At 49.6% G+C, this 11,175-nt stretch overlaps 3 protein-coding genes across 4 annotated transcripts; 2 read left to right on the top strand and 1 right to left on the bottom strand.

Moving 5' to 3' along the window:
* Positions 1-17: 17 nt before the first annotated feature.
* Positions 18-3,874, bottom strand: LOC108149809 (SNF-related serine/threonine-protein kinase). Of its 2 annotated transcripts, none has more exons than XM_017277676.2 (9): positions 3,647-3,874; positions 3,114-3,378; positions 2,829-3,047; positions 2,575-2,750; positions 2,146-2,512; positions 1,958-2,083; positions 1,776-1,902; positions 1,087-1,713; positions 18-1,020 (listed from the first exon to the last, which is right to left on the bottom strand). In XM_017277676.2, the coding sequence occupies exons 2-9, from the start codon at positions 3,317-3,319 to the stop codon at positions 304-306; spliced, it is 2,565 nt and encodes an 854-aa protein (XP_017133165.1). In that variant the 5' UTR covers positions 3,320-3,378; positions 3,647-3,874; the 3' UTR covers positions 18-303. The 2 variants fall into 2 exon arrangements, with proteins under 2 accessions (XP_017133165.1, XP_017133164.1); XM_017277675.2 differs by having other exon boundaries at positions 3,114-3,384.
* A 233-nt stretch (positions 3,875-4,107) lies between these two features.
* On the top strand, positions 4,108-7,878 carry LOC108149805 (ubiquitin carboxyl-terminal hydrolase 20). Its single transcript, XM_017277671.2, has 5 exons — positions 4,108-4,291; positions 4,379-4,745; positions 4,805-5,606; positions 5,664-7,063; positions 7,239-7,878. The coding sequence occupies exons 1-5, from the start codon at positions 4,208-4,210 to the stop codon at positions 7,523-7,525; spliced, it is 2,940 nt and encodes a 979-aa protein (XP_017133160.1). The 5' UTR covers positions 4,108-4,207; the 3' UTR covers positions 7,526-7,878.
* A 223-nt stretch (positions 7,879-8,101) lies between these two features.
* On the top strand, positions 8,102-10,758 carry LOC108149837 (SET domain-containing protein SmydA-8). The gene is made up of 6 exons (XM_017277712.2): positions 8,102-8,360; positions 8,432-8,883; positions 9,271-9,699; positions 9,763-9,870; positions 10,180-10,364; positions 10,448-10,758. Exons 1-6 carry the CDS (start codon positions 8,229-8,231, stop codon positions 10,687-10,689), a joined length of 1,548 nt encoding a protein of 515 aa, XP_017133201.1. The 5' UTR covers positions 8,102-8,228; the 3' UTR covers positions 10,690-10,758.
* Positions 10,759-11,175: the final 417 nt, after the last annotated feature.

Here is an 11,175-nt window from a genome sequence, read left to right on the forward strand (position 1 = left end):
AGTCTAATGTCGTATGGGCATTAATGTATTTTCACTAAATATTGCATTGAGTGATTAGACTTATAGTTATACATAAATTAATATATTTAGAATAATTTAAGCGTAATGACGACGACAGACAAAACAATTACGCTACCACTAAATTTAAATTTAAATATTCTCGCGCGCTTTCCTATATACGGGGGATAACGTTGACGTTTATACGTTTTAATTAATACATGCATATTTTCTACGTAGTTCGCTTAACCGAGTTTTTTTTTTTAAATATTTAGAATGCACTTTGCAATGAAGTAACTGTGTCTATTAAGAAAAATTCATCATGGGAAAGTACTTTCCCAGCCGTCGGATTTTCTTCATGGTGACAAAGCATTTAGAGCCGGTAACGTGTATTGCTTTGGTAAGGCTTTTATCCTCCAAAATCAAGTCGATCTGCTCGATTGAGTTTAGATTATAAATATCTTTTGGTGTTTCGTTGGACTTCTTGCTGTTGGCTTTCTGGCTGCTGATGTGGATGATGCTCTGGGTGTGATTGTTATTGTTATGGTTGTGGTTGTTGTGGTGATTGAAGTTCCTACTAAGATTGGTATTGTTATTAAAATATTGCTCTTGCTGAAGCGTAGCTTTGGCTGCATTCAAGGTGTTCATGATTTGGTCCGTGGCATCTGCGGCGTCTGCCTCCTCGTCGTACTCTTCCTTGGTTTCGGCAACGGAGAATGTGCTGGTATTCAGGTTGAGCACTGAATACCTCTGATCGATATGTTGGGTGGACGAGGACGACGAGGAGGGCGCCTCGCTCTCCGCGTAGCAGCGATGCCGCATCTCGTACTCCTGAGCCTCTGTGATGCGATCCAGCGACTGACTCTCGCGCATGCGTCGCCTCCTGTTCGTAGTGTTTCCTGTTGTAGCTGTGGTGCTCTCTGCCTGCTGCTTCTCAGCGTGGGAATGTTTGTCAACATGGTCCTTGTGCTGCTTCCGGCTCTTTTGTGTGTGAGATTTGCGATTTTCATCGGATTTATTCGGCTAGCAGGGAGAGAAGTGTAAAAATTTAATACTCATTTTTATGTTGATCAGATCTAAAATCCTCACCTCCTTGTACTGCGATTGTCCTTCTTTTTTACCACTTACGGAGCCGCTTTTCGAGATAAAATTGGCCGCACCGCTGGCCGATCCAGGCGGCGGATAAAGCTGATCCTGCGAGTCGCTCGAGTCGTCGTGCGAGTCCCGCCGGTGCATGCGAAACCGCACGGGCGTGTCGCCCACGAACTTGTTGATTTTTTTCTTGTTGCGCGTCTTGGTGTCGTCGTCGGATGCCTCCGAGCTGCTGCACGAAGGCGTCCGAATCTTGTTCAGCTTTGTGCGTCGGTGTGTGAGCACCGGATTCTTGCTGCTGCTGGGTAGCGGCTTCAGTTTGCCAATCTCCAGCTCCTTCAGGCCACTCAGCGTGTCCTCGTCTATCTTGGCACTTTTCTCCATCTGCTTCAGCTTCTGGGCCAGCGTCGCATCCACGGAGACAACAATCTTTGTGCGTGAATGGCTTGGCACCCCGGGCTCAGAGCTGGAACGCTCGTGTACTGACCTATTGTGTAGACCATCTGAGGTGGTCTCGCGCCGCGACGTCTGTACAGTCAACTCATTTCCTATGCCTGAGCACTCTGTGGCAGACTCCTCCTCGTCCTCCTCCCGCACAATGCTGCACTTGCGACTGCGTTTGTCCTGTCAAAGTAAACGATGTAATTACATTTGCTGCAGGCGTAATGGAATACTAATTAACTTACTGGCTTGCCGCCGTCGTTGGCAAACTGAGCTGCTGGAGTCACGTTAATGCTGATGGGTGCTCCTCCTTTCGGTGCTTCTGTGGGACTTGGTTTTTCAGGCACGGGCTTGCGACTCGCATCACCCACTCTGAAGAAGGAATGTATGGGTTAGGGCTGATATTTCTCTGGTATTTAAAACTCACTTGATGCTGGGATCATTGAGAAGCCTTTGCTTTTGGGCCTGCTCTTCACGCCGCCGTCGCAGACGTAATTCAGCCAGCAAAAAGTATGTGGCTGTAATGTGATTGTACTTGTTCTTGTCGAGAGCCCTGCAATGACGTCAAGTGGGGTCAGCCAGAAAGAATTGGTTATATATTTATGGTCTACTCACTGCAATATCTCTTCCTTGGACGCAATGTTTCCATTTATCATTTTCTGTATGATAAAAGCGTGATCCTCTTCGCCCAGCTGCTCGCGGCTGACCAAAGGCAGCATATGCTCCGTTGCGGACGTCGTGGAGTCGGGCTCGTCAATTGGCTTAAGCCAGGCGGAGGAGGCAATCTCCTCGACGGTGGCCCGTTTCTTGGGATCCCGCACCAGCATCGAGGCAATTAGATTCCGGCAATCAGTGGACACGTGCGAGGGCACCGTATACTTGCAGTCCATGATCATGGTGAGGGTTTCCGAGTCGTTGGCCTTTTCGAAAGGCGCCTGACCGCAAACCAGCATGTACAGGATGACTCCCAGGGACCAAATGTCTTGGGGATTAATAAAATTGTTAGGATAGGGCCAAAAAAAAGATTCTTTGGGCAGGACATACCCACTGCCGGCGCATCGTATGAATCACCCAGTAGAATCTCCGGGGCCGAGTAGGCCAAGCTGCCGCAGAAGGTCTCCAGCTTTTGGCCCGGCAAGAACTTGTTGCTGAACCCAAAGTCGGTGAGCTTGACCAGGCCCAGCTTTTCGAAAAACACCACATTCTCCGGCTTAAGGTCTCTGGGAATGTGGGGAAAAGGTTACGTAAATCAGTGATCGAGACTGTACGGCGTATTATCAGTTGGAGCGGGCTCTCACCTGTGCACCACGTGCAGCTGATGACAGTACGTGATAGCACGTAGGATTTGGCGGAAGTATTTGCGGGCCAGCTCCTCGCTGAGGCCGGATTCGTGCTTCATTATGTAATCGTACAGATCACCGCCGTCGCCAAGCTCCAGAACCAAGTACAGCTTGGTCTGGGTGTCAATAACCTCGTACAGTCGCACGACATTGGGGTGCTGCACCAGCTTCATGCATCTGGAGAGGATTAAGGGAAGAGGGGTTCTTTAAGGGGACGCGGGTTAGATTTCCATGCACACTTACCTCACTTCCTGGAACAGGTGCGCCTTGGACACCTCGTCCAGCTTGGTCTTGTCCACCACCTTGACCGCCACCTTGGCGCCGGTGAACACGTGCCGGGCCAACTTGACCACGGCAAAGTGCCCGGATCCCAGGGTCTCCTCCAGATCATAGAGCCCAGCGATCTTGCCGTCGCTCACCCCGCCAACGGGCTGCGTCTCCAGCGTCATGATGGCTCCTTGGCACTCTTCCAACGGTCTGCGTGTTGGGCACTGCTGCCTGCGATTAGCTAAAACTATAATTATAGAGCTCTATCATTTGGGACACGGGATGTTTGGCTGGTTAAGTGCTGCTTCATGAACGGAGATTGATGTAATAGGTGCTGCCCTGATGGGCGGGGGGAGCAGTGCATCCAACCGAGCCACTGGCAACTTCTCGCCTGCTCCCAATTAATGATTCATCCGGATACATATGTCCTTTTTATTTCGGGCTCACAGCAGGAGCAACGCAAAAGCAGGGCTGTTACACAAGGGGATGCGGAAAGGCAGGGCTGTTACCTTTTACAGCGGAGGGGAAGTCGAATCTCCGCCAGCAGATGCAGGAAAATCTACGAAGCGCGACCCATTCCGGGATAAATGCGACTAAACCTGGCCTCTCACTGGCCGCTCGATCTTCTCGCACTAAACTCTTGGACCGTATCACTCATGAAAACTTTAGTTAGTTAGACTTTTTGTGTACACATTTTCGACTATTTTCTGCGTTTTTTCCCCCCCGTTCTTTTTTAGTGTGACCGAGCGTTTTAAAGTAGAGATGACACGCCTGCGATGGCCTTCACGCGATGTATCTTGTTGCACAATTTATTTTATTTTTTCAATTAAAAATTGTTTTAAAAATAAATAGCAATAATTTTTGAGGTAAAAACAAACATATCAAAATGGCTTAAATTTTTTTTTTTAAAAACTCTTGAATTTCGCATGGTATTTTGCTTTGGTCACACCTTTGACGAAATACAAAAAATACCAACAATAATCGCAAACGCCTTTTCTTCGGTAGTTCCAATCAAAATTCTCAATTAAAGCATCAAAAAAACACAATTCACACACAGCCAGAGAGCTATAATGAGTTTGAGTCCCAACCCAAATCAGCATAGCCCTCATGTAGACCACCTCAGCCGCCCCGCCGATTGCGAGCAGAGTCACAAGGTGAGGGGGTGGGGGGCCAGGTTCGCTCCAGGCGGATTGGCATTGTTTTGGACTCTATTACATGACTTTCGATTTTCTCCCGGACAGCTGGCCAACGGCCATGCCATGGGCGATCCCCTGAGCAGCCGGTGCCACGACGAACTCTTCAGCGGTTCGCTTAACTCGCTGGCCAGGCGCGAGGATGGCGGCGGCAGCGTCAGCGGGAGCGAGGACAACGCCAAGGGCTCGGGCACGGGACTCGTGGGCCTCCAGAACATCGCCAACACCTGCTACATGAACTCGGCCCTGCAGGCGCTGAGCAATCTGCCGCCGATGACGCACTACTTCATCAACTGCAGTGACCTGGTGGAGTACATTGCGGAGCAGAGCGCCCGCCGTTGCAAACCCGCCGGCCTGGCCAAGAGCTATCGCCGCCTGATGCAGGACATCTGGCAGCATATCGATGAACCCAAAGGTTTTGCCCCTCATCCTCCTCACTTACTGGAAACCCTACTAAAGTTTGAGCTTTTGCAGAGTCTATTGCCCCGCGTGGCATTTTGTACGGCATTCGCTCGGTGCATCCCATGTTCCGGGGCTACCAACAGCACGACACCCAGGAATTTCTGCGCTGCTTCATGGATCAGCTGCACGAGGAGCTCACGGAGCAGGTCTCGCTGATGCCACAGACGCAGAACCAAATCCAGGGGCAGTCCCAAATGCAACCACAACAGCAGCAACAGCAGCACCCGCCCAGCGAGACGGATGACGACAACGAGGATGAGGCGGCCCCGGCGTCCTTGACGCCACCAGCTTCCGAGAGCGAATACGACACCTGCGAGAGCAGCCTGTCGGAGCGCTCGGCGGAGGTGCTGCTCAAGACCGAGTACTTTGTGACGCCCTGCCGGACGAACAATTCGAACAGCGCCCTGCCAGAAGCTCATGCAATGCACCTGCAGCATCAGCAGAAGAACACATCCTCGCCAGAACAGAAGCCCGTCGAGGCGGCTCGCTCCATTATCAGTGACGTGTTCGACGGCAAGCTACTGTCCTCCGTGCAGTGCCTGACCTGCGATCGCGTGTCCACGCGCGAGGAAACATTCCAGGACCTATCGCTGCCCATTCCCAACCGCGATTTCCTCACCGTACTCCACCAGACGCACAGCTTGAGTGTGCAGAGCCTGAATGCAGCTGAAACCTCCGCGAGGACCAACGAGGGCTGGCTGGCCTGGATGTGGAACGTGCTGCGCTCCTGGATCTACGGACCCTCGGTAACGCTCTACGACTGCATGGCCAGTTTCTTCAGCGCCGACGAACTTAAGGGGGACAACATGTACAGGTGGGAGTGAACCCCTAACTGCTAAATAACTTCAATCTAAGTACGTGTGTCTTTCAGCTGCGAGCGTTGCAACAAACTCCGCACGGGCATAAAGTTCTCCCGAGTGCTCACTCTGCCCGAGGTGCTGTGCATCCACCTGAAGCGCTTTCGTCACGATCTGTCATACAGCTCGAAGATCTCGTCGGACGTCTACTTTCCGCTGGAGGGCTTCGACATGCGCCCGTACATCCACAAGGATTGCAAGAGTCAGGTGCACTTCTACAACCTGTCGTCGGTGATCTGCCACCATGGAACGGTGGGTGGTGGCCATTACACCTGCTATGCCCGCAATGCCCTCAACGGAAAGTGGTACGAGTTCGATGATCAGTATGTGACGGAGGTGTCTCCAGAGACGGTGCAGACCTGCCAGGCGTACGTGCTCTTCTACCAAAAGCACAATCCCCAGATGAAACTAGTGCGGGATCAGGCGATGACCTTGTCTACAAGTCATCCCCTTTGCGATTCGGACATTCAGTTCTATGTAACGCGTGAGTGGCTCTCGCGACTGGCCACGTTCTCCGAGCCGGGACCGATAAACAACCAGGAGATGCTCTGCCCCCACGGTGGGATTCTACATTCCAAGGCCGACATGATCAGCCAGATTGCGGTGCCCATCTCCCAGCCGCTGTGGGACTATCTCTACCGCACCTTTGGTGGCGGACCAGCGGTGAACATCATCTTCGAGTGCGAGATCTGCAAGCGGGCGGCGGAGACGCTGACCCGCCGACAGCAGTACGAACTGAACGAGTTCACCAAGTACAATGGTCTGCAGAACGAATTCGATTCAACGGCCATTTATGCCATCGCCATGCCCTGGCTGCGCCTGTGGCAACAGTTCTCGCGGGGAAAGACCCACAAGGAGCCGGGACCGATTACCAACGAGGGCATTGCTGCTCCCACGGAGAATGGCCCTCTGAATGGAACTGCCACTGTGAGCTGCGTAAGACTGGGCTCCGATTATGCCCAGCTAAATGCCCGCCTCTGGCGATTCCTACACAACATCTATGGTGGTGGACCGGAAATTGTGCTGCGGCAGGCTTTATCGGATGACGATGATGCCGAGGAGATTGAAATCATCGATCAGGACGATGAGTGCGACGATGATGAGGATCAGGAGGAAGACGAGGACGAGGAGGTGGCGGCAGCCAACTATCAGCACAATCATTCCGACACCGAAAGCAATTTGGGTCGTCGCACGACTCCGAGTCCGAGTATCAGTCCCAGTCACAGTCCCAGTCCAAGTCTGACGGCCAAGCGTCAGCCGGAGGAGGCGGAGTCGGATCTGCGACCAAGTAGTCCAAAGTCGAAGCGCAGCAGAACCAAAATGAAGGTGTCCCCCCTGCGCTTGAACATGCGGAAGAGAGGCAAGCGCAATCGCAGTGCTTTTAAGCAGCACGCCGAGATGTTTGGAGCCAAAGGTGGGTCACTGGTTACTATTTAAACGTATTGATAGATATTAGGTGTTAATCCAAAGGTTAGCAGTACGAAAGGTACTTCAATTCGGTTGCTCTTATTTGAGCGAACAAATGTATAAGCTATAATAACAAGTTTATATTCTTTTTTAAACTTATTTTATTGCACTTATTTTCACAGGAAACTACAATGCCCACAACAACGCTGATCACGATCGGGAAAAGGACAAAGAAAAGGACAAGGACCGAACTGTTGCATTTCAGAGCGAATACAGCTTACCCATTTCGATACCATTCCAAAGCGACAATTTCCAGGTGAACGGTGTGCACGAGAAGTCGCGCGACAAGGGCAAACTGCGGAACGGATCCAGGAGTGGTAGCACTGCTACCAACAAGGAGAACGTCACGCTGCAGAAATTCGTGACCCTGCGCGAGGCCAATGGCCCGAGCGACGAGACTGATATTTGATCGACGGCCTCAGATCGAGGAGATGGAGATGGAGAAGGTAGAGAAGGACAAGGATCCAGTGCCCTTGGCCAGAGTCGCAAAACGCCCACGTTAACGCCGAAACGCAGGCCAAAGTCCAAGTTTAGGCGCCGGCGGAAGCGCTAGTAGTTATATACCTCAAAGCTTTTTTGGGGTGGAGGCTATATAAATTATGTAAAAATTGTATTTAAAAATTAACCGTACGGAAATCCAACATTCGGCGCCCTACCCGGTTATGTGGTTCCAGCTCCTGGCCAGGTGTGATTTTGTATATAGTATGGGAGTGCTTTAGTCGGTGTAACATTAGTGAATAAATCTTAGTAATCTTGGCCAAACTGCTGGTTCTGTGAATCACGGCTTTCAGCGTGGCCCAGATAAAAAAAAAAAAAAAAAAAAAAAATATTGATTGATTAATCAGTGATTTTCATATTCATCGTACGGTTAGGGTGGCCCGCCACAGCACAGCATTGGTCCACTCAAGAGCGCCGTATGCGGGCTATTTATAGAGGACCGAGCGCAGAGCACGGCAGCAGATGTGTGTGTGGCTCTTCGACTGGCCCAGTTTATAGAGATTCGGTGAGTGGTGCGGAGGTGGATGCACATCTAGGCGACTGTGTGGGAGTGCGCATTGGATTCTCTTTGGGACAGTACATCTCTTTTGAACAGTACACTCGCTTTTGCCACGATGAATCCCTGCCATGTGTGCGAGGAGCCCACAAAGAACAAGTGCTCCAACTGCAACCAGGTGTACTACTGCAGTGTGCAGCACCAGAAGCAGGACTGGAAGGCGCACAAGCCCAGCTGCCATCCCTTCAAGGTGGCGTATATACACCATTTATCCAATCGCAGCGATGCCGATGGCCCGACATAACCTCAACCCCCTTGCAGATCGCCCACAATGAGCAGCTGGGCCGGCATCTGGTGGCCACCCGCACCATCAAACCGCACGAGATAATCCTTAGGGAGGCGCCTCTGGTGCGAGGTCCATCCCAGATCTCCGCTCCCGTTTGCCTCGGCTGCCTCAACGGCATCGAGGCGGAGGATCATATCGAATGCGAGCAGTGCGGATGGCCTCTGTGCGGGCCGGAGTGCAAGTCCCTGGACGAGCACCAGGCAGAGTGTCGCCTCACCAAGGATCGGGGTCAGAAGGCCAACGTCCACGAGTTCAATGGACCCCATCCGCTCTACAACTGTGTGAGCACTGTGAGATGTCTGCTCATTGGCGAAACCAGTCCGGAGAGGGCGAGCAAGTTCCAGGAACTGGAGTCACTGGAGTCCACGAGGAGGGGCTCCAGCCAGTGGAAGGCAGATCTGGCCAGCATCGGCCAGTTTATTCCCAAGTAAGTTATATATTAGATAAACATATAAATAATCCAATATTTATATAGTGAACTATGAGGATCTTTAGAATTTGATACAATAATAATAAATCTTGTATTGAAGGGGTATTTATGGACTTATTCACGCTTATAAAGTGTGTCTAACGAAAATACATGTTTACATGTTTACATGTCTTATCTTATCTGCCTTTAATACACAGGTATAAATTTACCTTTACTTTGGTGTTATTTTTTCATGCCATACATACTTATGGCATACATATGTGTACACATTACCCATTTAAAGCAATTATGATATTAATTTGTTTTATTAATTTAATAATAAACTTATTTTTGTGATAAGATATAACACTGATTCCCCTTTTGTATGTGTTAAATCGTTTCCAGGTTCTTCAAAACCCAGAAGTTCAGCGAGGAGGAGATCATGCGAGCAGTGGGTGCATTGCAGATTAATGGACACGAGGTGCCAACTACTGATCCTCCGCATGTGGCCGTCTTTTATACGGCCTCCTTCACGGAGCACTCCTGCCTGCCCAATCTGGCCAAGAGCTTCAACAAGAATGGCCACTGCATCCTGTGGGCGCCGCGCGAGATCAAGAAGAACAGTCACCTGAGCATTTGTTACTCGGATGCCGTGTGGGGAACCGCCGACCGCCAGCGACATCTGATGCAGACGAAGCTGTTCAAGTGCACCTGCGAGAGGTGTGTGGATCCCAGCGAACTGGACACCGACTACAGTGCCATCAAGTGCGAGGATCGCCAGTGCGGCGGACTGATGCTTCCCAGCAAGGCGGACGACTGGAACGGCAGTTGGCGGTGAGTTCACTGGTCCCTTCTCCAAAGTGTTTCCAACTTCAGGGATTCCTTTGTCTCTTCCAGCTGCCGCGATTGTCACAAGCAGGTCCAGAAACACTATGTGGAGCGCATTTTGGAGCGGGCTGGCAAGGATATCCAGAGCATGGAGAAGAACGTCGAAAATGGTTTAAAGTAAGTCTTGTTTAGATTTTTAAGCGTTAAGTAATGGGTTCTTAAAAAACATTTCCCAAATATAATTATTCCTAAGGTCACTTGAATGACTTGTGACTATCATAGACTTAATTATGTACTTTAAACTTTTGAGTCTCTGCCATTATTAAACCAATGAATAACTAGCTTCGAAAGCACTACCATAGATCCTTCTATTTTACACAGACTTGTATATTGACTTTAAATTATGAAATTATTTAAATATTAGAGCTAAGATAAATCAGGGTACCAAAATAATTTCCAAGTTCATGTACTTTCTTTAATTCAAAGATATCTCAAGCACTATGAAAAGTGGCTGCCTCCTCAGCATTTCCACATGAGTGAGATAAAAATCCTACTAGTGCAACTCCTGGCTAAGGATCAAAAGGAGCTGATGGTTATCGCCGAGGATAAACTGTTGCTAAAACTTAATTTTGCCCGGGAACTCGTTGAGTTGTATGAGAAACTGGCGCCGTGTAAGTTGTGTGGTAGATTATTACGTATACGCAGCGTTATCTTAAGTGGTTGCTTGAATTCTGTTTTTCTTTTCACTCGACAGGCGAAGTTCGCACGCTCGGCACGCTTTGCTTCGAGCTGCACTCGGCCATCGCCGAACAGACCCGTCGTGTGTCCCTGGAAACCAGCATGTCACCCAAGGATCGCTTGGAGGAATCCCTGTACTACGTAGAAAAGTGCGTCAACTATCTGCAATACGAGTCGGACATTTTCGTCGAGGGCCACATTCTCAAGCAGGCCAAGATCAATCGCGACGCCCTGCGAATGGTCACCAGGATCTCCTAGGCAGTCAGTTCAGAAGAGTTTCTCTCCAAAAGCCTGTATCAAAATTACCAATAAATTGCCATCACTGAATCCCTCTATTTAAAGTCTATGGGTGCTCAATTGGCATGAAATTGGCCAGTCATGTCATCATTCACAGGTCCAACGTCATTAGTTGCTGGCCAATTAGATTATAAATATATGTGTATTTCGGGTTGTGTGTGAGTAAGCCCTGCTGACAGTCGATGCGATAAGGCTAAGAGTTTGTGAACCGTGACAGTATAATTTGGCTAAAGCTCAATACCACTCTTTTCACAGTAGGTTGTGGTCTATACAGAATTATAACTCAATCAATAAACCTTCATTCAATACAAATACAACAGCAATAACTAATCAAAAAAGTTCCAATTTTTGTTATAAATGAGTAATTACGCATTATCCACGCGCTGCTTGATAATGATGACTTTACTTTATCTAAAGAATCATGGGAAACTTTATTCACTTATCTTT

This window comes from Drosophila elegans, unplaced genomic scaffold, assembly GCF_018152505.1.
Source record: "Drosophila elegans isolate 14027-0461.03 unplaced genomic scaffold, ASM1815250v1 contig_183, whole genome shotgun sequence".
In the NCBI taxonomy this organism is placed as follows: Eukaryota; Metazoa; Arthropoda; class Insecta; order Diptera; family Drosophilidae; genus Drosophila; species Drosophila elegans.

Bases quoted from the DNA above. Each gene is read 5' to 3' on its own strand.
- LOC108149809 (XM_017277676.2), bottom strand. From the start codon at position 3,319: ATGACGCTGGAGACGCAGCCCGTTGGCGGGGTGAGCGACGGCAAGATC. The intron at 2,084-2,145 runs GTGAGTAGACCA...ACGTCATTGCAG, and splicing joins TCCAAGGAAGAGATATTGCA to GGCTCTCGACAAGAACAAGT. The intron at 1,714-1,775 runs GTAAGTTAATTA...TTACTTTGACAG, and splicing joins CCAACGACGGCGGCAAGCCA to GACAAACGCAGTCGCAAGTG.
- LOC108149837 (XM_017277712.2), top strand. From the start codon at position 8,229: ATGAATCCCTGCCATGTGTGCGAGGAGCCCACAAAGAACAAGTGCTCC. The intron at 8,361-8,431 runs GTGGCGTATATA...ACCCCCTTGCAG, and splicing joins CCAGCTGCCATCCCTTCAAG to ATCGCCCACAATGAGCAGCT. The intron at 9,871-10,179 runs GTAAGTCTTGTT...TTTAATTCAAAG, and splicing joins AACGTCGAAAATGGTTTAAA to ATATCTCAAGCACTATGAAA.
- LOC108149805 (XM_017277671.2), top strand. From the start codon at position 4,208: ATGAGTTTGAGTCCCAACCCAAATCAGCATAGCCCTCATGTAGACCAC. The intron at 4,746-4,804 runs GTTTTGCCCCTC...GAGCTTTTGCAG, and splicing joins GCATATCGATGAACCCAAAG to AGTCTATTGCCCCGCGTGGC. The intron at 7,064-7,238 runs GTGGGTCACTGG...TTATTTTCACAG, and splicing joins CGAGATGTTTGGAGCCAAAG to GAAACTACAATGCCCACAAC.